Below are 25,750 nucleotides of genomic sequence, written 5' to 3' on the forward strand. Positions count from 1 at the left end.
TCTCTCATTCGGCACAAATATTTTTTCCATATTTGCGACGTATATGGATACTAAAATATTATTTATTATATAAACTATAGACTTTGCATTTCACACACATTAGTTACGTAAAACATCATCTTCCTTATATTAGGACAGTGATTCGGTGGTCACACTGAACGGCACAGATTGTACTACGAATTTTTTAAATTAAGCAGTGCAACTTTTTGTTTCTTTAACCCTCTGGGGTCTGAGGGTGTTTTGAGGCCTTAGAGAAGATTTGACATGCCCTGACTTTTTTTTTTTTTTTTTTTTTTTTTTTCTTCAGTATCCTAAAAATATATTAATGTCTTAAGTTTGATTACACTGTATTCATCACAAACTGGGCTACAATAATATGTGAGCAGTACATGTTTGTGTTTTCCAATAAACTAAGACTGCATTACCGTCAGTCACTGAAGCCTTGCGGATTGCGAAAGCCGATATATATCATATTATCAGTTCTCATTCTCATCTGAAAGAAAATACAATGAAAATAGCTGTAAGCAATCACAATTATATTACAATTACAGAATATTCTCTTCCTTCCCCTCTCCCCCCCCCCCCATCACCCCCCCCCCCCCCCCCCCGGTATTTTAGCCCCATCACAACGCAATCTGTCAAACATGCAAGTGCATTTAACACTTCTGGATCAAGTTCAGAGAGAGCTATGCAAAGGACTGAAAGGTAAGTCTTGTTTGAAAGGATATATGCTCACTCAAGACAATATCAATATTATCAGCATTATTCATGACAATTTTAAATAAAAATACATTCACATGAATGTAACCATTTAGTAAACTTAACTTTTGAAATACATGGAGATAATTCTGCACAATTTTTTTCCTCACAATGTTCTGTCTTTATCATTTTTTCTTCTTCAACATTGGAATAATGTGTGTCACTGATAAATGAACAATAGCATTAAGAACATGCATTATGTAAATGGAGTGAATTTGAACTTTATGATATTGATAATACATTTAGAGATTGCCCAAAATAGCATGACTTTATTTATTCTGATGTGTATAATTGTACATGCAATGTTGTGATTTTAGGTTGTATTCATTATTGAGCAAAAGCACTCCAGGGCAGCATCAGGTTTCCTCAAATTTCTTCCCAACAAAAATTTTGCAATGTTCTCTCCTGTGGACCATCGGATCCCCTAGAGTAAATGTTCCTTTAGCAGACTGTCCTGCAGACTTTATCTCCAGACCTGGGGACTATGAAAACACACTCTTTATCTGCAGAATAACACACTGGCCAGCAGACAACAACTTTGCTCAAGGGTGAGATCTGGGTTACCAGTATTTCCTTGAAATTATAGAGTGTACATGAGCAATCATCCTTTATAAAAAGTAGTTTTTCTTTGGTTCTAGGCGGCTTGCAAAAACGTTAGGGCAGGCAGGTGAAATAGAACCAGAAACAGAAGGCATCATGACTGAATATGATGTTGACTTCTCGGAATTTTCAGAGGAGGTCTTGAGTTGTCTTCCCCAAGATCTGCCCTGGAGCATCCCTCCTCATGAGCTCTCTAGAAGAAAAGATCTCAGGTAACCTACTATCCTGTCCCAACCCATCTGCACTCAATATTATAACTATTATTTTTTTTTTCATGTTTCATGACTCAATTGTATTTTTACAAAAATATATAAACTTTTTGTTCTGGTTTAATTTATTTATTTTTAAGAAAAGAATGTGTGTTTACCATCGACCCAGCTACAGCCAGAGATCTGGATGATGCTCTATCCTGCAAACAACTCTCAGATGGTATGTGTGCTTCCTTTGACTTTGAAGCTCATTAAAAGCTTGTTATGCCTTTAAAAATTCAGGTCTTTATGATAAAATAAATATATAATAATAATTTAATTTCTTCCTTTCCTCGTGTAGGCAGTTTTGAAGTTGGTGTTCATATAGCTGATGTGAGTTACTTTGTGGAGGATGGAAATGTATTGGATGATATCGCTGGTAGAAGAGCCACAAGTGTTTATCTGGTCCAAAAGGTACAAGTCCTAATTTGATTTTTTACTTTTGCACTTTACACCATCTACACACATTCACCAAACAAGTCCCTTAAATTTTTTGCAGCAATGTTGCAGTGCAGAAGCAATGGCAGTTTTAGATGTCACTGAATTAAATGTTTCTGTAGGTCCTTAAATTGCTCTGGAGTTGATCTGTAATTTGAGCTGTGATGTGTACTGGACATTACCATGTTTGGAGGAAAACAAAGCATTAACATGCAGTTAACGAACTGAGACTATATGTCTTGTTAGGGAATACAGTGATGATGGAGGCGATCGGCACGGGAGAGGACGCTGGCGTTGATTGTTCGCCGCTTCTCCCGGTTTTTCTTTACATACTGGATGTGTCCACTACAGTAATTAATAGACTGTAAGTATACCAGTTTATCCTTTGGACTGCCATGAAGTTTTGACGCCTACCTGCCACCTTGCTATGGCGAGGTTATAATAATGGGCTTTCTCGAGCTCATCGGTTTCTGCAATACCTCCGCCTTTAAACGGATATCTGCAAAGAAATGATATTCTTCCTGACGCCGTGGATTATGCTGTGGACCATCTTGGTTGTGTGTGTGACTATCATACCTCACTGCCCTCCTGGATCTTGGCTAACCGCGAGCAGCGGTGCCCAACCACGCACTATGTTGACGACCGACATCTCAATGGAACAACACAGGATTTCCAGCAGCACTGGAATCCATTCACAACTGGATCTTCCACGCCGAACACGGTATATCCACAGAGGGTCGGGTCGCCGGTTTGTTGTGTCCAAACACGGTGACCACAGCAACATTGCATCTCTCTGGACGACCTCACGCCACGCCACACCTGGATTACGTCATCAGAGCGCCGCCACTGGAGGAACAGTTAACTCCGATTGGTACAACAGAAAACCTGGAATGGATCACAGCGTCCTACGTCCTTGTAACAAACTGGACCTCAAAACTCACATTATTATTGAACAATTTAATGTGCAGTCATTGTCAAATAAATCCGAACTCATACATGATCACATCTTGGACAAAGGGATAGATATTCTCTGCCTAAGTGAGACCTGGCAGCAGCCTGATGTCTATTCCTCTCTGAATGAAGCCTGCCCACCTGGGTATTGTTACTTTTCTAAGCCTCGTACAACTGGCCGGGGTGGGGGGGCTTGCTGTAATACATCGCAGCAATCTGGTGCTATCCCCCGTGGCCATTCCCAATACGGACACATTTGAGAGTCTTGTCTTTAATTGTAAACATCCGTTTTCTGCAACAATAGCTCTCATTTATCGCCCGCCTAAACCACGTCCAACATTCATCTCTGACATACACAGTTTTTCCCTTTGTACAATATACTCCAACATTTTAGTTATTGGTGACTTTAATGTACATATGGACTCCCAGTCCTGCCGACTGGCATCTGACTTCAAATACACATTAGACTGTATTAATCTTCATCAGCTTGTTGATGTCCCAACACATACTAAAGGCCATATACTGGATTTAGTGATTACTGATTCTCTTACAGTTACTGGCCTTGAGGTGTATGATGTTGGCGTCTCTGACCATCTGGCAACATTATTCAAAATTCCACTGTCATCTTCTTTTCATAAACCAAAACGTCAGATGAATTTCCGAAATATCAAGAACATCGACTTCATCTCTTTTAGTCAGGATTTACATCTTCTCTCCCCTTCTCCAGATTTGTCAATGGATGAACTTGTGAATTTTTACAACACCAGCCTTAGCTCCATTCTGGACAGTCATGCCCCAGTTAAAACCCGGACTGTCACTTTTTCTAGGTCCGCACCCTGGTTCACAGGAGAACTTAGAAAGATGAAGCAGTCTGGTCGTGTCCTGGAGCGCGCCTATAAAAAATCTGGCTTGATGGTGCATAAGTTGGCCTACCGAGAGCATCGTAGGGCCTATGCTAGAGCTCTCTCAAAGGCTAGGTAACAGCATTATTCCATGTTGATTAACAACAATGCAGGTGACTCCAAAAAACTGTTCTCTACAATTCACCACATTCTCAAACCACAGACTCCTTCATTTTTCAGCCACACTGGCTCAAATTGCAATAAATTTATGAATTTTTTCACTTCCAAAATAGACTGTCTCCGTTCAGCTCTCTCTCCTCCCACATGTTCCACTCCCGACATCCCTACAGTACTGATCACGCAAAAACTGTCAAATTTTTCGTCTACAACGCAGCAGGAGGTCGAGAATATCATTCGTAAATCTAAACCATCCACTTGCTCTCTTGATCCCCTCCCCACCGCTTTGCTCAAAACCCACCATTTTTCCATTAGCCCTCTTATAACTAAATTGATAAACCTTTCACTGCAAACAGGAAATGTTCCAACAGCCCTAAAAACAGCTATCATCAAACCTCTTCTTAAAAAACCCACCCCTTTCCGCTCTCAATACAGCACAGAGACAGCCCTCCTCAGAGTGACCAGTGACCTCCTTATGGCATCTGACTCCGGTTCCACTTCTCTGCTCATTCTCCTCGACCTCTCTGCTGCGTTTGATACTGTTGATCATGGCGTCCTCCTTCACAGACTTCAACACTATATTGGTGTCTCTCCGACACTTCCTTAAAATGGTTTCGCTCCTACCTCACAGATAGGACCGAGTGTGTAGCCTTGGGGGAGGCAAAATCCTCACCTCACATTGTTACCTGTGGGGTCCCCCAGGGCTCCGTACTCGGTCCAACCCTTTTCACAATTTACACGCTTCCCCTTGGAATTCACTACCACTGCTATGCTGACGACACACAACTCTATCTTCATATCACTCCCTCCGGCTCCCCCTCTGCTACCATTTCCCGCCTCACCTCCTGCCTGGAGGAGATCGGGGCGTGGATGAATCAAAATTTTCTGCAGCTGAATGGCTCTAAAACAGAAGCCATCCAAATTGGAACGCCTCACCAACTACGTTCCTCTCCCATTACACTTGTTTCATTTTTTGGCAATACTATTTCCCTCTCTCCCTCCGTTACTAACCTTGGGGTCAAGTTTGACCCCTACCTTTCTTTTGACAATCATGTCACCTCAATCTGTAAAACCTCATTTTTTCACCTTCGTAACATTTCCAAACTGCGTTCCTCTCTTTCCCTTTCAGCTGCAGAAAATCTCGTCCACGCCTTTGTCTCCTCCAGGCTGGACTACTGTAACGCACTCCTGTTGGGAATCCCTGGCAGGAGCCTCCAAAAGCTCCAGTTTGTGCAGAATAGTGCTGCCAGGGTCCTAATGAGGGTGCGGAAACATGAGCACATTACTCCTATTCTAAAATCCTCCCTGTTCACCTACGCATAGAATACAAGATCCTCCTGCACACTCACTACTGTCTGCACGGCGCGGCCCCCACATACCTCACTGATCTCCTTTCCCCACACACCTCCACCCGGACCAGAGCAGGCGAACGGCATCTCCTGGTTACACCTAGGACACGGCTCAAGACTATGGGTGACAGGGCTTTTAAAGCATCAGCTCCTCGTCTGTGGAATGCCCTCCCAGAACAACTCAGAGCTCCCAAGACCACGGATGTTTTTAAAAGAGAACTGAAAACCTTTCTTTTCAGAAAAGCGTATTTTTAAGTGTCTGTGTATTTGTTTTTTGTATTTATTTTTATCTGTTTGATCTTTGGAGCACTTTGAGATTTGGTGTCAAATGTATAGTGCACTATAAAAAAAAAAAGAAAAAAAAAAGGTTAATTTGTCTTTTACCATTAGGCCGCACCTCTTTCACATTTTTTGATCCATCTAACATGACACATTGTTCTCAATGTTTGATTACATTTTTGTCTGTGCATGTAAATTTTAGTTCATTATTGAGTTCATTCTGTCTGCTCTGTGAGATGTAAACACATTCCACCATGTGTTTTGCAACCTCATTGGTCTGTTATTGATCTCTAGGAGCACATAAATCTTTGTCCCAGTCTACAAATGATGGCTACGCTATGATTTATTGTAGACTATTTTGAGCTTGCTATGCTTACAAAATAAATGGATTTCTAAATGAGATCATGAGAACCATAATTCTTCAGGCAAATTAAATATTTAATAAAAAAAAAAAAACACTTTACCCTCTAACACTAGTGTTATATACATATATACACTACCACTTAAAAGTTTGGAAGCAGTAAGACTTTTAAAGTGTCTTATGCTTATCAAGACTGCATTTATTTGATACAGAAAAACTGTAATACTGCAAAGTGTTATTACAATATAAAACAATGGTTTTTATTTTAATATACATTAAAATATGTTTTTTTTATGCAAAGCTGCATTTTCATCAGCCATTATTCCTGTCTTCAGTGTCACATGAGAAATCATTTTATTATGCTGATTTATTATGTTAAGTCTTTGCTGACCCCAAACTTTTGAACAGTAGTGTATATTAGAAAAGATTTCTAGTTTAAATAAATGCTGTTCTTTTAACTTATACTTAATTAAAAATAATAATAATAATCTGGTCCTTATCTTATCTGGTATGAATAATTTGGGGCAATACGTTACGCACTGAAAAATCTCAGAGGATGTGGTTGGAATATGTATGTGACCCTGGACCACAAAACCAGTCTTAAGTAGCACGGGTATATTTGTAGCAATAGCCAAAAATACATTGTATGGGTCAAAATCTGCCTTGAGATGTTGCCACCAGCAGAATCCACATTCACCTTGGTGGTGATCCTTGGATTCTTTTTACTTCTCTCACCATCCTCCTGGCCCGCACAGGTGTCACTTTTGGCTTCCAACCATGTCCTCTGAGATTTTTCACAGTGCGGAACGTCTTATATTTTTTAAGAATACTTTGCACTGTAGCCACTGGAACTTCAAAACATTTTATAGCCCTTTCCTGACTTGGGAATCTAGATAGTTTTGGTGCAGACAGGGATAAAAAATAAATAAATAAATACCCCATGTCCACGGTTAAAAATACTGCTGGGTCCTAATGGTGTGGACCTATTTTTCTGCCGGAGGTCCTGGACATCTTGTTTAGAGTCATGGCTTCATGGATTCTATCAAATATTAGCAGATTAAAAAATCAAAACCTGACTGCCTCTGTTAGAAATCTTATAATGGGCCATGGTTGCATCTTCCAGCAGGACGATGATCCAAAACAAACATCAAAATCAACACACAATTGTGTCACTGAGCACAGAATGAAGCTTCTACCATGGCCGTCCCGGTTTCCTGACCTGAACCCTGTATAGAAACTGAAGAGAAGAAGCACCAACATGAAGCTGGGAAGAGAGAGATTCTGGAGAATCTAGAGAGATTCTGGAGAATCTAGAGAGATTCTGTTTGGAATGGCCTCTGATCTCTTGTTGGGTGTTCTCCAAACTCATTAGACATTGTTGGAGAAAACTCAGAACTGTTATCTTGGGAAAAGGACGTTGCAATAATTGGGTGCCAATAATAGTGGCCAACTTGAACTAGAGAAAAACATTTCATAATGAGATTTCACCCATAGGTTTTATTGATTTACTTCAATGACAGTTCAGAATTTTTTTTTTAATGAAAGATCAATAGGATAAATTATGCAAATTTATTTTCACATCCACTTTTGCTCATATTTATCAAGGGTGCCAATATTAGTGGAGGGCACTCTGTGTGTATGTGTGTGTGTGTGTGTGTGTGTATGTGTGTATATATATATATATATATATATATATATATATATATATATATATATATATACACACACACACATGTACACATATATACATATGCATACAGGTATATCTCAATAAATTAGAATGTTGTGGAAAAGTTTATTTCAGTTATTCAACTCAAATTGTGAAGCTTGTGTATTAAATAAATTCAGTGCAAACAGATTGAAGTAGTCTTTGGTTCTTTTACCCACCAATTCACTAGCTCAACAAATTAGAATACTTCATAAGACCAAAAAAAAAAAAACATTTTTAGTGAATTGTTTGCCTTCTGGAAAGTATGATCATTTGCTGTATATGTACTCAATACTTGGTAGGGGCTACTTTTGCTTTATTTACCACCTCAATTTGGCGTGGCATGGAGGTGATCAATCTGTGGCACTGCTGAGGTGGTATGGAAGCCCAGGTTTCTTTGACAGTGGCCTTCAGCTCATCTGCGGTTTTTGGTCTCTTGTTTCTCATTTTCCTCTTTGACAATACCCCATAGATTCTCTATGGGGTTAAGGTCTGGTGAGTTTGCTGGCCAGTCAAGCACACCAACACCGTGGTCATTTAACCAACTTTTGGCAGTGTGGGCAGGTGCCAAATCCTGCTGGAAAATGAAATCAGACTGTGGAAACTTAACATGGACTTCAAGCAACTTAGGCTATGAGCTTCTCCACCCTTCCTCCAGACTCTAGGACCTTCTTTTCCAATTGAAATAGAAAACTTGCGCTCATCTGAAAAGAGGACTTTGGACCACTGGGCAACAGTCCATTTCTTTTTCTCCTTAGCCCAGGTAAGACACCTCTGACGTTGTCCGTGGTTCAGGAGTGGCTTAACAAGAGGAATACGACAACTGTAGCCAAATTCCTTGACACGTCTGTGTGTGGTGGCTCTTGACGCCTTGACCTCAGTCCATTCCTTGTGAAGTTCACTCAAATTCTTGAATCGATTTTGCTTGACAAGCCTCTCAAGGCTGCTGTTCTCTCAGTTGATTGTGCATCTTTTGCTTCCACACTTTTTCCTCCCACTCAGCTTTCTGTTAACATTAACATCTTTGGCAATTAATGTTTGTAGCTTACCCTTCACAAGGGTGTCAGTGATTGTCTTCTGGACAACTGTCAGATCGGCAGTCTTCCCCATGATTGTGTAGCCTACTGCAGTGGTTCTCAAAGTGGGGTCCGCGGCGCACTTCCTGGGGGTCTGTGGAAAGTTTGCCACAAAATATAATCAAACCCGTAGAAAGTGCAGGGACCATCGTCATTACTCCCGCATGTGAAACGTTAGACCAATGAGAATTCGGCTTTTACATTACGTCAATCTACGGTGACGCATTGCTGCCACACACTTATTTTTTCCCACTCAGCTATGTCGTAATAACGAGATCTTTTCTCGTAAAAACTACATCTTTTCTCGTCAAAACGACATAATTTTCTAGTTAAAACGACATCTTTTTCTCGTAATAACGACATATGTCATAAAAACTATCTGATGTTCCTGTTATAGATGATATGATTATATTATGTGAGGGAGCTAAGCGTTTGTCCGCGCTACCTTCGCCACAGTCCTGACCTAAAGGAGGATGCACGCTGCTGGAGTTATATAGAGATACACTGTTTTAATAATTTTAATGTAATTGTTTCAATTGTAGCGGCTTGTTTATTAGGATTAATCTCCATACTAATCTGCCCTCAGACCCAGAGGATTTAAGATGATCAGATCAAAACTGTTATTTTTGACTCTGAGCTTGGAATATTATTTGGATGAAAGTTTGATTTTACTGAAAATGTAGGCCTATAGTATCAATAAATAAGAAAAATGACACGTTTGATCGTGTTATGATGATGATGATTTCGTTCTGTTTAAAAAATGAAAAATAAATGATTTTTTTTTCATGAAAAGAGTGCTTATGCTTTAATATTTGTCCGTGAGCGGCCCTGAAAAGCCACTTTTCAACTCTGCCTGTCTACTGTCTATCCCATCATGCAGAATACATGTTTGTCTGATGTACCGCTCTGCAAATTAGTCACAATAACGTTTCTTTGCAAGTCTCATATATGAAGCGCAACACTGCACTTCTCGGGTCGGCGGCACCAGCGCGATCCCTTACATTGTGATTACAGAGGAAAGAAATATAAAAGTTTGCTTTATTTTATGTACTTCCACAATAACAACAAAACGTTACAAATTGCCTTTGTAAAAATACAGGGTGCGCTCTCGCAATTTATGTCTCTATGCAGCTTGAAAGGTCTACGTCAATAAAAGAATCGAAAACAAAATTGTGTTTAATTCGTATAAATCCAACAAGAGGTAGTGTACAGTCTTTAGTACAGATTTGTGGCTTGATTCAGCTAAAGATACAATTTAATAATGTATAATAAATGATTTATCATTTGTATATAATCATACTAAGTATCAAGGCCGCCCAGGCATGTTAAATTAATATTCAAGCAATAAGCTCATGTGTTTTACCCAAGAACAAAAATATGAAAAATCGAGCTTTTCGTTTTTCCGTTTCTCAAGCAAAATGAAATAATAATAATAGGCCACTCATATTTTTTGTTATGCTTATTATTATTATTAGGCGTATTATTATTTTTATTATAAAATCTTAAGATAATCAAAACTATTAATTCTGAATAATCAACTTTTTGATTGATTTAACAGCAAATCGAAATACGACCAGAAATAAATATAATTCATAATAAAAATATAATAATAGGCCTAATAATAATAATAATAATAATAATAATAGCTTTATTATTATTATTATTATTATTATTATTATTATTATTAATATTATTATTATTATTATTATTATTATTATTATTATCAATAATAATATTAATATTGTTTCGTTTTGTTTGAGAAAAGGAAAAACGAAATTAAGCTAGATTTTTGTATTTTTGTATTTGTATTTATTCTGGATGATGCGATAGACAGTAAAGACAGGTTGAGTTGAAAAGTGGCTTTTCATTGCCGCCCACATAATTATTAAAGCTCTCTTTTTACCCACGGACAAAAATACTAAAAATTAATTTTGTTCATTTTTGAAACAGAACGAAATTATTATTATCATAATACAATCAAACCGTTTGTCATTTCTCTTTTATTTCTTTATGATCTTATTTCAATTTTCTGTAAAATCTAACTTTCATCCAAATAATATTCCAAGCTCAGAGTCGATTGTTCAGAAATAACAGTTTTCATCTGATCATCTTAAATCTTCTGGGTCTGAGGGCAGATTGGAGATTAATCCTAATAAACATGCCGCTACAATTGAAACCATTACATTTAAATTATTAAAACAGTGTATTTCTATATAACTCCAGCAACGTGCATCCTCCTTTATGTCAGGACTGTGGCGAAGGCAGCGCGGACAAACGCTTAGCTCGCTCACATAATATAATCATATCATCTATAACAGGAATATCAGATCGTTTTTATGACATAATATCTCGTTATTACGAGAAAAGATGTCGTTTTAACGAGAAAAGATGTCGTTTTTACGAGAAAAGATGTCGTTATAACCACATAGCTAAGTGTGGAAAAAAAATATGTGTGTGGCAGCAATGCGAGCAATGCGTCACCGTATCAATCTGTCAAAACATTTCCCTCAGACTTTAACTTCACGTCTCCAGCTAATGAATGAAAGCCAATTAATCCGGCGCATTATGTTCAGCACTCCCCCCGCTTTAATTCTGGGCTAATAGAAACTTGGTTGTTACATTACGTCAATCCGTCAAAGCACTATAAAAACGCTAATCTAACGTTGCTAGAATCCACAATGGATAAATATTTAAAAAGGACAAGTATTGATAATCCCAAATTGGTGCATTGTCATTGTATTTTATATCTGAGCACTAGGGGTGTGACGAGATCTCGTGGCACGAGATCTCGCGAGACTCCGATGTGTCCCGCGAGATCTGACTGGTCTTGCGAGAACGTGATGATATCATGGCAAAACATTTTGCAATGTTTACATTAGGGCTGCATGACTAATAGTTATAAAAATATCACGATCTCTATTCAAACACCCATGCAATCTTATTCATGAATGACTGTGATTCAGCATTGTCAGTTACAACTGTTTCACGCGCTCCACTGACGCTTACCATGTGAACGTTATTGAAGACATTCGAATCTGCATTCTTACTGCTGTGGTTTCAGAAAGCAACACAAACAGTCTTTTTAACCACATAATCATCATCATGTCTTTGTTACAGACATTTAAATAACATAAGTACTGGGATAAAAGCTTATAGTTTGGATATACACACTTATTGTCAGTAGCGATCAAAAACGAAAGTATAACACGTATGTAGAGTAACGTTTATTCTCTTCACCAGGAGAGGGCGACAACTGCACGTTTTAAAAAATATTTGTCATTGAATTAAACATTCAAGAGATTCCAATAGTGAAAGTCTTTATTAATTGAGACACTGGCTCCTTCATTTTTTTTAGTTTTTTTTTTTTTCAGACTTAAGCAATGAACATTATTTCAGAACCAATAGTAAATTATGCCATTTTGTTTAATTTTCTAATCCTTTTTTTCTTCAGAATCGTGATCTCCAGTTTATAAAAGAAAATTGTTTTTCAGTTTACCCAGAATCATGCAGCATTTTTATTACTGCATATAATTCATTAAAATATAAGTTTAATTTCATAAAGTACAAGTTCCTATCAAAATGCACCTACATTTATTTATTTATTTTTTTGCATTTTGTGTTTTTTGTTGAATAAAATACTATTGTCCCCTATATATTTCATCATTGAGGATTTATTTAAAAAAGTTAAAAAATCTCGTCTCGTCTCGTTCTCGTGAGCCCAAAATCTCGTCTCGTCTCGTGAGATAAGTGTCTCGTCACACCCCTACTGAGCACTATACTTATCCTTATCAAACATCTTTTGCAATATTTTCATTGTGTTCCAATGTTTCTGCAGTGTTAATTGTTAAACTGGGTAAACATACTCTCTTTTTATTGCCTGTTACTGCATTGGTGCATTGTCATTGTATTTTATATTTTAGCACTATATTATCCTTATCAAAAATCCTTTTGCACTATATTCCTTGGAATTTTTTTCTGCCCTATAAGGGGTCCCTATCTCCAGATAGTTTGAGAACCCCTGGCCTACTGAACCAAACTGAGAGTCCATTTTGAAGGCTCAGGAAACCTTTGGAGGTGTTTTGAGTTGATTAGCTGATTGGCATGTCAACATATGTTGTGTGTGTGTGTAATATAAATAGAAGCAATTACAAACCACGGTTGAGCTTTCCACATTTAATGAGCTCTATGTATATATTTATAAGTAAATACATACATATAACCAAATCTGTTCATCATATAAAGTGTTTGGGTTGCTTTCAACGATTTGAGTAAATATGAGTAAATGGTGACAGAAATATTTTTTTTGGGTGAATTACCCCCATAATTAAGTAACTTGATTACTCCACTATGATAGTCCCAAATGAAACCAAAGCAGAATAAACTGTTGCGTCTGTACAGTACTGGAGGTAGAGACCTGCGCGGGACGGATTTTACTGTCCCACTCCCGCAAGATTTTGTCCCACTCCCACATAAATATGTTGTCTCGTCCCGCTCCCGCCAATGACATTCATGTTTTGTCCCGCTCCCGCAAAAGCCTGCTTTTTTTTTTTTTAGTACATCGATCAAATTTACATGAAACGGATGTAACATCTTGTAAGTTCCACTAGACCCCAGCATAAATGCTCTCGATAAAATATTTATTTAGGCTAAGCATCAACATTGACAAACCACTGTTATTCTTCACATAAAAGCAAGCTTGAGCTACTGCGTGCATCCATGGCAGAATGCAAGCAAACAAATAAGCTCCTTTAAAACTGACATCTCAGTTCATACGTGATCACATGAAGCTCTTGAATAACAATGAATATGCACAATCAATCTTTCTTAATGTTGTAATTCGTGAGCATGCAATATTCAGCACTGTGCAAGAACTTTTGAGCAGTGAGTGGATTCTCTTAAACACCCCTGATTTGGCTTTCTTTTTTTTTTTTTTTTTTTTTTAATAGATATTTTATGTTTAGATATTTCTATTTTGCGGGAGTCTCGCAAATCATTTTATTTTCCCACATCCCACACACACGAGTCTCTAGCCGCCCGCACCCGCACTCGCCCTCGCCCATCAAGTTTTGTCCCGCCCCGCACTGTTGCGTCGGGTCCTGCGGTACTCCCGCGGACTGCTGGTCTCTAATTGAAAGTTCATTCATTTGTTAATGAATGTACCAATTCAGTGAATGACACCTTTTATAATTATTATATTTAGTATTAGTATTAGTGTTAGTATTATGACTTAAATTTCATTAAGTTGGATGTCATTTTACATTGATAGAATAGTGCGTTTGTATCATCCATTCAGATTCAAAACAAATGTGTTATTTATTTTTTTATATTTGATTTGATTTGATTTGATTAATTTTTTTTTTTTTTTTTGACTGTAGGTAATTCCCATGTTGCCTCGTCTTCTGTGTGAGGAGCTGTGCAGCTTGAATCCTCTGACCGATCGACTGACATTCTCTGTTATTTGGAAGCTTTCTCCAGAAGGAAAGGTGAGCCAAATTACCTCTTACACTCTTACTGAAATCAAATCTCAAAGCACTAAAATACTCAGGGCAATGTGCAATAGAGATAGTATTATACCCCCCTTGTTTCCTTTTTACTATAGTATTTTTTTTTTCTGTACTCTTTAGATCCTAAGTGAGTGGTTTGGCCGAACTGTCATCTGTTCCTGCATTAAGATGAGTTATGATCATGCACAGAGTATGATTGAAGCTCCTGACAAGCATTTCAGTGCTGAAGAGCTGCCACCCTGCTCCCCAGACCACAGCATCCAAGAGATACAAGAGGCCATTCTCAACTTGAACAATATTGCCAAACAACTCAGAGCCCAGCGCTTTGAGGACGGCGCTCTACAGCTTAACCAGGTAAGTGCATCATCAATCTCATCTCTATGGTCACACTTTATTTGTGGTAGTTTCTCTGATAACCCCAAAAGAAATAATAAGCAGTACATCAATCGAAACCTGTAAAGGGTCTACTTTTATTTGTATACATAAGAACAAAAAACTTTTGCAAAATAAAGAAAACAAACTGGGTGTGCTGTCTGCCGCCTTGGTTTCCGTGATCTTAATTCAGGAACACGTCAATAAAATGAACTGAAACTCAGCCAATAAATGACACAGAGACATGGTAGATGTATCTAGCAAAAGCTTTATATTTGTACTTTTAAAAGTAAGTGGTACGGCAGCAAAGTTCCTCGATTATTACGTTGGATGCTAAGCTATGCTAAAAGTGCTACCGCCAGACCCGGAGATCAGCTGAATGGATTCAAAAATGGTAAAACCTAACTGTTTAACTCTAGGGAAGTTGGACAATTTCAAAAAGCCTATTTTCAAATATAGTGGCGTGTTCATTTAATGATATTATTAATAAAGACATGTAAATGCATTAAATGTAATGCAAGAAAGTAATGAAATATAGACCAAATATCAGACATTTTTGTTATGTCTTGTTGTTTCAGTATCTCGTTTTTGCAAACTGACACACATTTGGTTTTTGGCCACTGAAAATGTGTACACTTTAATGATTTACCACTGGAGCCATATGGAAATTCCAACATCTCTGGAACCCAATCAAATAGGGCATTAAAAATAAAGATGGCAAAAGTAAAGTTTAAGACCCGATATTTTAAAAGGCATTAAGATATCTTTAATACTTTGTATCTTTAAGTTTGCATGCCTGTAATTTAAGGAGAAAAAAATTGAAGTGCTGTTTCCCCAATTTTTGAATGGTCACCATTGGCACAAATTCAGCAAAGCTTGTTAAAGTCAGCAGATTTTACTAATAGACTTACCAATCTCTGTGTAAAAATAACATTATGATGTTGCTGACTTTCTAAAGTAATTTTTATCCCTCTGTAATTTGACCTCCCTCTACAAAATAGTGGATTACTCAGTAAATATTTACATATATTTACAATATTTACAAATATTGACATTTAATATTTTGGCTTTCATCAAAATACATGTTTATATTTCTGCCAATAATTTGACCCTTCTGGAACAGAGTAACATCTTTTCCATGAACACAGGATGTCTTCTGACATGATTAAGAAATTAGAAGCCATTTACTGCATCAGTTGGTGTTAAATAACTTGTTGCTAACTGATAAATTAATCGCCACAGTCATTTTCCAGTGTAATGCTATATACCTGTTGATGGGCTTAAGATTGGTACAAAGCCCACTGCATGCTTTTCTTGTTTATAATTAATTTTTCTGGAGTATACAGTTCTTCTTGTGGACATTAAATTTGATGCCGCTTAGTGTCCCAAACAGAATTTTTGAATATAATTTTAATGTTGCAAATGTTCATCAAACCCAGCAATTAGACCTGCAGAATCTCTCATTGGACCTCATTCACTAATATTACGTACTTACCCTTGGATTAATGCTAATGAATATGGATTATTCTAAATGACAATAATGCCTACAATATGTGCATGAAGCACTCTGCTAACTGCATGTTTTGGTGATCTGTTTTAATGACAGTAGCTGTAAAGTTTGCCTAATCAATTTGTTGTTCTTTCCTGGTTACAGCTTAAACTATCTTTCACCCTTGATAAGGAGTCCAGCATGCCTCAGGGCTGTTATGTCTATCAATATCAGGACAGCAACAAGTAAGAATGCAAACAATAGCTGTTGCCGTCACTCTGATTGTGGGTTTTGTAAAATGTTCACATTGAACTATGTAAGAAGGCATGCATGTTTTCTTGTCTAAAGCCTGTTTTGTACAGGTCTATGATTTTTCTGTTTACAAATTCTTAGTGGTCTTAAAGTGGTTAACTCTGGTCCTTGTATTGCATGAATGTTCCCTGAATGAATTGCATGCCTTGTCATGTAGACTGGTGGAGGAGTTCATGTTGCTGGCAAACATGGCGGCTGCCCATCTGATCTACCGCACCTATCCAGAATTGGCCATCTTGCGGAGGCACCCGCCACCCCAGAGCAAGATGGTAGATGACCTGCAGGAGTTCTGTGACCAAATGGGCCTTGACATTGACTTCAACACATCTGGAGGACTCCATGTGGGTATTTCAAGCTTTTTTTTGATTTTACATCTAACATCAACAACCAACACGGGCAAACTGACTTCTGCTTAGAATTGAGGTTCATTATACCAGAGAATCTTGTTTCTCAGAGTCTAAGGGGCCTTTAGGTGCCTTTTTTGCAAATTCCAAGTGTTTTCATGTGTCTGCACTGAAGAGAGAATTGAGTTTGGCCACACTGCCATTAAGCCTAGATTGGTGGAGTGTTGCAATGTTTGTCCTTCTGTAGGTTTCTCCTATCTGCATATATGGCCATGGAGCTCAACTAAAGTGACCATCAGGTTCTTGGTCACCACTCTAGACAAGTTTCTTTCTTATCAATTGCTCAGTTTGGCCAGAAGGCCAGCTCTAGAAAGAGTCCTGGTTGTTTCAAACTTATTCCATTAAGGGTAAGAGAGACTGCTTCTGTGAACCTTCAGTGCTGCAGAAATTTTTCGGTACCCTTCTCCAGATCTGTGCCTTGATTCAATCCTGTCTCAGAGGTCTACAGACAATTCCTTGAACTTTATGGCTTGGTTTGTGCTCTGACATGCACTGTTTATTGTGGGACCTTATATAGACAGACAGCAGATAGTGATGTTGGAAAAACTCACATCCAACACCTGCATTTTCAGCCCTGGAGCTCCTCAGGGCTGGGTTCTCTCCCTCCTGCTTTTCTCCCTCTACACAGATGAGAGCACCTCTAAAGACCCCTCTGTTAAACTTCTGAAGGTTGACACTTCAGTCATTAGACCCTCCAAGATGGTGACAAGTGTGCTTCTAGACAAGAGGTTGAGCAGTTGGCTGTCTGTAGTCACAACAACTTGGAGCTGATGATAGTGAACCTTCTCACCATCATGGACAGCACTGTAGTGCTGTAGTGGAGCCATTCAAGTTCCTGGCCACCACAATCTCTCAGGACCTGAAGTGGGACATTCACATTCACCACAGATGTTACAGATCTCTGTGCACTAGAAAATCTAGGCATAAACAGCTTGGCAGTTTCCCCCCTCATGCCATCTCTAGCCTAAACGGCTAACACAGGAATTATTACCTGTTTTTTGTAATTCATTTTGTAATTCATTCTCCATCTATAAGTATTGCGCCGCTCTCAAGTACTATGTAAATACATTTGCATATTTTTATATATACAGCTGTATATAGAGTAAATAATGCACAAATTTGTCTGTGAAACAACAGTGCTTTTCACTGATTTCACTGAAAACGTGACTTTCAATCTCTAGTTCACAATCAAAAAGCCTCCATAAAAGTGTATGCCAAGTTGTAAAAAGAAAAAGAAAACTAAATAAATGGGACTTTTTACTTCTAGAACCAGATTCTTGACCAAAAACAAGTCTTGTCACCCATTGTTATTCATTATTGCAGGTTAGGATATTTGTGTGTGGGGTCCAGGTTTTCCCTGTGTTGTGTGTTTGGGCTTACCTATCTGTATCTGTTATGACAGATGAGTCTGAATGAAAACCTTGGTAATGACAAGTATGCAGCTGCCAGGAAGGAAGTTCTCACTCACATGTGCTCCAGGGCAATGCAGGTAATGTTGTGCTCTTGTTATCAGCATTTAAATCCACTTTCTATTCTTCCATTCTGCTATTCTGTTGTATATGTCAACCAGGTGTAGGGCAAGAAAATATTCTGGTTCAGACCTTAGAGAGCTGCTTTGCTTTTTTACATAGGCAGTTACCCATCTTAAAGTTAAACACACAAATCTTAATACTCTAAACTTACAAGTGAAGGGTAAAATCTTTTTTTGGTTGTTGTAGTTTATCCAGTATATTAAAATAAATAAATAAATCATAATCCACAAGTTCATATAATCCACCTTTTTGGGTACCATTTGTAATAGATTTGTCTTAATTTTCTACCTACTATTTGGAACAGCCTGTGTGTGTCCAAGATGCCTCAAAATGTCATCTAGGTGAGCAGTTTATTTGGGATTGGAACAGAGCTAATGTGTCAGATTCTTAGAAATGAAGCAGTGGTGACTTCTACTGAAGATCTTGTGATCGAATCAGAATTATTTGATTTTGTGTTTCTGTTTAGATGGCGTTGTATTTCTGTTCTGGAGCTCTGAAAGACGAGAATTCCTTCAGTCATTATGCTCTGAACGTTCCTCTCTACACACACTTCACTTCGCCTATACGGCGCTATGTTGATGTCATAGTGCACCGTCTACTGGCCGCCTCCCTTAGTAAGTTACTCTAAGTGAGGTTGCATGTGGCTAGTGGTTGACTCTTCTCCAACTTCACTAGGGGTTTTCAATGCCTTGCTACCTGTAGTGAGATCCGTACTACACTTCCACTATGCAACATTTGCACATTCTCAACTAGAGCGCTGTGAATGGAGTAAACACTGTGAACACAGTTTAGCATGTGATAATAATAATAATAATAATAATAATAATAATAATAATAATAATAATTTGTTACATTTATATAGCACTTTTCTAGACACTCAAAGCGCTTTACAGTGTCAGGGGTATCTTCTCATCCACCACCAGTGTGCAGCATCCACCAGGATGATGCGACGGCAGCCATAGTGTGCCAGAACGCCCACCACACACCAGCTTACTGGTGGAGAGGAGACAGAGTGATGAAGCCAATCAGAATATAATAAAGAGAATGTGACTTGCTGACTTGTTTTAGATTATTGTTGTGCTGAAAGATTAAGTTCTTTATTGGAGGCCTGCAGATTTAGTGCTAGAATGGTCTGGTATTTGGCACAATGCATGATTTCTTTTATCTTAAATACTTCCCCAGTGCCAGCTGAAGTGAATTGTAGAGATGATCTTATATTCTCATAATAATGTTAAAACTACAGCAATAACTGTATAAAAAAAAAAAAAAAAAAAAATTACTTCGTCAGAATGCTGGCAAAATATTATCTAAAGAATTTCGATCTGTGATTCAAACTTACAACAGGATGTCAAAAATGTTCAAAGTAGGCAGGGCCATTTCACAAATTGCTGTAACTTTTGAATGGAGTGAGATTTTCACTGAACTTGGAACACACATGAATAGGCTTAATCGTTGGTCAAATTACAAAAAAATAGTGAGTTTGACCACTTGGTGGCGCTAAAACAGGAAAAAAAAAAAACATGAAAATGGCTTCATCAGTTTGACAGCACATGTGCTGCAAATACTCACAACACAACCAAATACAGAAACTGGCTGCAAAAACAAAAACACGCTGCAAATACTCGCAACACAAGCAAATCCAAACACGCTGCAAATAATCGCAACACAGCAAAATACAGAAATGCACTAAGGGAACCTAACAAGTGATGAACCTGGTTGGGACATTATTATCAATATATCCTCTGAAGTGTGTGTGTAATCACAGAGTGCCGATATATAGCCATATATATCTACTCATTTGATGGACAGTTCGACGGCATGAGTGTGTAAATACATAAACAAAATAACAACGGAGTGTCTTTTAAAAGCCCTCTTTTGTGCAAACTACTTCCTTCCGCCATAGATTTAAATCAAAGTTTGACGGTTGATCAGCTGAGCATAAGCCTCTGTTACTAATTAAAAAATGTCACTTTAGAACTAGTAACAAACGAACGTTGAGTTGCTTCATTGAAAGCCTATTGTATTACTGCATAAAAACCTCACTGTATCACTGTAGCGAGTGATTTAACGTACCTGCATCTGATAGAGCATTCATTAATTATATTCACAATGATAGTGACATAGTTTGAATGTTTACTGAAGAAAGCGTTAATATAGTTTCGGTTAAGGGTGATTTTGCTGTTCAGTGCATTTATTCGCTTTGTCAAGCTGTTGTCGAAGCTATAAATAACTTCGGCTTAATAACTTCAGTTTAAAAGTCCCAAAGTCACACTTTACTGCTCACTCATAACAATGGTCCTTGTCGCCATATAATGGCGGAGCATTGTAACTAAAATCACCATCACGAATACACGCACGTTTCTCAATACTAAACACTATTATTAAATACATTATTTAAAATATTGCTTGTATACATTTTTGCTAGGCAATTCAGTCAAGAGTTAAGGCATCTTCTTCTCTGGAATAAATAATAGATTAATGATACCAAAGACTACCGTTAAATTTACAGATACCGAATTATATTTTGTGTAACCACTACAGAGATATCAGAGCCAGCGATAAATTCCAGAAGATCTGCCCATGGTGAGACCGCTCTCGAACGGATTGATGAGTGCAGAATGCCCGCTGACCATCTGGATCTCACACGTCCGAAAACGCTGAAGCAAATTTTCAAATAGACATTATCTTTATTAACAAACTGCATATTTGAACTATAAACAAGTGCACAAAAAGGATAATATTTATAAAATGATACGTAATTTGTGCGTCCACCATGACACTGGGGGAAAAAAAACAGATCCGGCTAGAACAAGCCAAGTAATACAACATTGTGAAAAGGGTGTTCCTGTAGCGATACCAGTACAATATCTCACGGTTCTCAACCAATCAGATTTGAGAACCAGAACGTACCATTGTATCAATATACAATTAGAAATAAATAATTATATATGTTTTATATTTTTTTATTTATACACGTTTTTACATTGTACTTATATTTTTTTCCAAATACCTATATGTATTTACATCTGAAATTAATTTCTGTAATTACATTTATAGTTACACTGTTGACCTATCCCATACACATTAACCCACCCTTAAACCTACCCATACCACCAAACCTGTTCCTAACTTTACCCGTATCCCACCTTAATAGAAGCAAAGTGTTTTGCAATACAATATGACCACAATAAGTACATTATACTTATTTTATGATGCAAGTACATAGTAGTTAAGGCCACCTAATAAATAAATATATTTATTGTCAGTATCAGGACAGAGATTTATTATATATTTATTGCAGTATAAACTGAAGTTTATTAAAGTTACAAAAGCTATTCAATCTAGAGCAGTGAGTGATTTCCTTGTTGGTGTTTGGTAAATGTTAAGAAATCGCTGTCAATTAAGAGAATGCCCTGATCCAGTACACTGATACTTAACATTTAAAACAACGTTGTCCATTTAAACAATAAAAGAGCTTAATATTTGTGCGCGTGCGTGTGTGTGTATGTTGGAAAACTGTCGTTCAGCCTAGTTTCTGGAGAGAAGGCATCAATTTGTTTGTTACTTGTATTTTGTTGGTTTCAGCGTCACTATAAAGGTGCATAAAGATCTGACATGATTTTCATTAAATCACTGGTTCTTAATCCTGGTCCTGGGTTCATTTATGTTCATTGCTTTGTAATGGTTTTATCTGAAGCCTTATATTCATTCTGTCTGTGCAATTACAGACTGTGGACCACGACTGAGTCTTTCAGTAGAGGAAGTACACAAACTGGCTTCCCACTGCAACGACAGGAAGACTGCTTCAAAGAGAGTCCAGGAGTTGAGCTCTGAACTTTTCTTTGCTGTATTTGTGAAGGTACGTATCATAGAAAAAAGATCAGGTTTTATAACATTAACAGCTTCAATCTGATGAACAGCAAAAATCTTCGAACAAGTTTAAGCAAAATACATTTTGCCCTTGATGGTGAGAGTATAGTTGTTGTTGATTTACCAACCTTACCAATGTGCCAAGGCAAAAATGTTGTTGGTAAACACAGCTGAACCATCTATTTATGAATGTGATGTTGGTAGGAGTGTGGTCCTTTGGATTCAGAAGCTATGGTCATGGGAGTTCTAGACCAGTCCTTTGATGTGCTTGTGCTTCGCTATGGAGTGCAGAAACGAATCTACTGTAATGTATGTATGACTTTATTCAACTTCTATTTGTTTTTACAGCTTTTCACCATTTAGAAATAGTCAAATGTATTTCACAATAGAAATAAAAATAGTGTAAAAATACATTGGAGTCATACATATTGTCCCCATATTTGACCGTAATAGTTAAAAAAAAAAAAAAAATAGGTACTTGTTTCAATACCAGCCTTTCTGCAGTGAAAGTAGTACAAAGTGACGGTTACTTGTGCATGTATCGCAACTAAAGCAGGCTAAAACAGGCTATGAACATGGTAGACATCTTAAAATATGTTGTCAACTAGGGATGTTCAATTTATTTATTTATTTTTATTTATTTATTTTTTTTTTTTTTATGGACTGACAACCAATGATTGTTAAAGAGTTATTGGCAGTTAACTGAAGAGATTGGAATGTTATATTAATATTGTTTCAGTCATTTTAGAACTCAAATATTACAGTGTATTTATTAGAGCTTTTAGCAGAACTAATGGCAGTTCATTTAAGCCATTAGTCGGTTAGTCCCATGTTTATATTAATTTAATTACTTAAATATATACTTGGGGGCCCTTTAAAATATACATTATTCCACACTCAAACACATGCATAAAGCTTAATGCAAAGCACCTGCGAAAGTAATGACTATGAATGTGTCGGGAGAAAATAGCAAGAAGATATTATAATTATTAATTAATAAACTAGCATTTTCTGAGTCTGTGTCAACTGCAAAGATGAAGTTGAAGAGCTTACATAATCAATTTTTGTTTGGAATTGGATTATATATATAGACATTTTAAGCTGTCTATAGATATGTTTCTCATGTCTGAGTTAAGTAGCCTATTGGCTAGAATTTCGCTTCATTTTTTGAAACGGTGTAGTTTGCAGACACTGAGATGGCAAAAAGTGCATTCTGTTTGTTTTCTTTATTTTACAAAAACACATTTTGTTGATATTGTGAGTATACAGAAACACAGATACTTTACTCTTTAGAATGATGTAGTAGCCTTTATCTGCATTAGCTAATATGACAATGTATTTTGTTTTCACTGTTATTACAAAAAAATGCCATGTCAGTCTTGATGCCATGCAGTAGCGTGTTAATGGGTACCAAACAAACATTTGGCACCTAATAGCGCACATTTATCAAAAATGACATTAGGGCAAGTGGCTGTGTGAAGTTGCTACTAAAATGTTTCACTTTTAAATTATAAACCACATTTGAGGTCAATGAATGATAACTTAACATTTGAATTACTGAAATTACCTCAAGGATCAGTCATTAACGATCTTTCTGTCATGGACATGGAACTTTTTTTGGGGGGACTTACTGACAAATAAAATTTGTTGACCAAGTCACTCTTTGTTAAATAAGGTTTAGTTGATTATTTGATGCCATTCAGACAGCCCTAGTTTTTATAGTTATTGTTACAGTTTATATCTTCCAAAAATATGAGAAAGATGGGAACATTCATCTTATGTCAAAATGCTGCCTTGTTGTTGTTAGATTATGTCTTTATACCAAATTGCTTGACCTGTATCCCATAGGTTATATTAAAAAACAATTTAACTTCTTTGACTGTAATGAGGTATTGAACTGAGCTCTGAAAGGAAACCAGCACAATATAAATGGCAACAACAGAGGAAACATTCATTGGGCCTTATTCATGAAACACGAGCAGAACAAATTGTGTAAATCATTTGTAAAGCCTTTCTGACAAACTTTCAAATTCATGAAAATGTTTGTATTTTCAAAATGTTAGTTTGTACGAAAGAATGTACACCTGCTCCCTACCAGGGGTAAATGGTGCATAAAATGTACTGTGTTCCTTTTGGCAAACTGATGACACTGAATTTTAAAGCAATACCATAATAATTACGTAATTAATAAATAAGGTCATTTGCCCTTGCTGTCTTAATTTTTTTTATTTTATTTTTTTTTTATTTTTTTTTGTAGCTGAGTTGATAACTGTAAAACACAGCGCTTCTCACTGTCACTATTTACATAGCCATAAATAGAGGGGGGACGGGGCAAATACTGACCAACCATCCTACTTGTACAACGACTGCCTATTGAGAAGTCAATATTACTGGTTACTGCTTTTTTATATTTAGTAAAATTCTTAAAATGAGATACTAGTAATACATTGCCGTGGATATTCCAAATCATAGCAAGTGTCTCAGCTGGAAAAACGCTGCCAACAGAGAGTTTTCCAGCGCTACCAGCTGGTTGTTTTGAGAAGAGCGCCTGATATATAGACCAGAATATTCCACTGCATTCCTGGACACGAATTTGCATAGCTGTAATTCAAAGGTGGGGATTCTGTAATTGTGAATGAGCGTGCCTGAGCGCTTTATTTACGCATGATTGGAATTCATTAACACATATGTTTAACAATCAAATCAGATGTTTATGAAGTATTTGTGAATCCGGAGGACAGTTTTTGGGAAGGTCTGTTTTATACGCAAATTTCATGAATGAGGCCCTTGTTTTTTTTTTTTTGGTTTTTTTTTTATGCATGACATAATGAATAATAAATGTGTTGTCTTTCTCCTGAAGTCATTAGAGGGACTAAAGGCAGTCCACTTCAGTAAAGTGGGAAAGAGACCAGAGATGACGCTTGTTTGGGAAACAGGGGACCATAGTACAGAGTCCATACAACAGGTCTGCTATTCCATCCAATTTTCCACTGTTTGCTAAAAAATGTTTTCTCAATTTCTGTTACATTAGTGAGTTTTTAATGAGTGTAGACAATGTTCTTGAACCACTCAAAAACACTCAGAATGCCCTATAAACTGCATAGCAACATCCAAGCAACTGTCTGGGACACCCTTAAAAATTATTTAGAACCTAGCAACATCATGGCAGCGGCGACAACCTTTGATCTCACCACCATATGGTCATGTAGTTTATGTATTTCTCTAGGGATGCATCGATACCACTTTTTTTGAAAATGAGTACGAGTACTTGCATTTCAGTACTCGCCGATACCGAGTACTTAATAAAAACATGATTTAATTTTACAGGTAACAGCTTTAGTCATATAATTTAACAAAAAAAAAAAAAAAAAAAGGGACTAGTTTGGAATTAAGAACATTTTATTTAAAATGAAAAGCATGTTGTATGCAACATATTACAGAATAAATAATTATAAAAAAAAAAAAAAAAAATGAAACAG

General features: G+C 37.1%; 1 protein-coding gene across 1 annotated transcript in view; it reads left to right on the forward strand.

The window, feature by feature from the left end:
* Positions 1–25,750, forward strand: part of dis3l2 (DIS3 like 3'-5' exoribonuclease 2) — an 86,785-nt gene that overhangs the window by 56,289 nt on the left and 4,746 nt on the right. Inside the window, 15 exon segments of the mRNA XM_073849320.1 lie at positions 619–709; positions 1,077–1,181; positions 1,183–1,307; positions 1,398–1,571; positions 1,709–1,788; positions 1,909–2,021; positions 14,164–14,271; positions 14,413–14,646; positions 16,319–16,398; positions 16,623–16,806; positions 18,272–18,358; positions 18,868–19,015; positions 22,130–22,260; positions 22,476–22,580; positions 25,132–25,236. Of these exon segments, the coding sequence (XP_073705421.1) occupies positions 619–709; positions 1,077–1,181; positions 1,183–1,307; positions 1,398–1,571; positions 1,709–1,788; positions 1,909–2,021; positions 14,164–14,271; positions 14,413–14,646; positions 16,319–16,398; positions 16,623–16,806; positions 18,272–18,358; positions 18,868–19,015; positions 22,130–22,260; positions 22,476–22,580; positions 25,132–25,236 (1,870 nt within the window).

The sequence above is a fragment of the Garra rufa genome, chromosome 10 (assembly GCF_049309525.1).
Source record: "Garra rufa chromosome 10, GarRuf1.0, whole genome shotgun sequence".
Taxonomy (NCBI): Eukaryota; Metazoa; Chordata; class Actinopteri; order Cypriniformes; family Cyprinidae; genus Garra; species Garra rufa.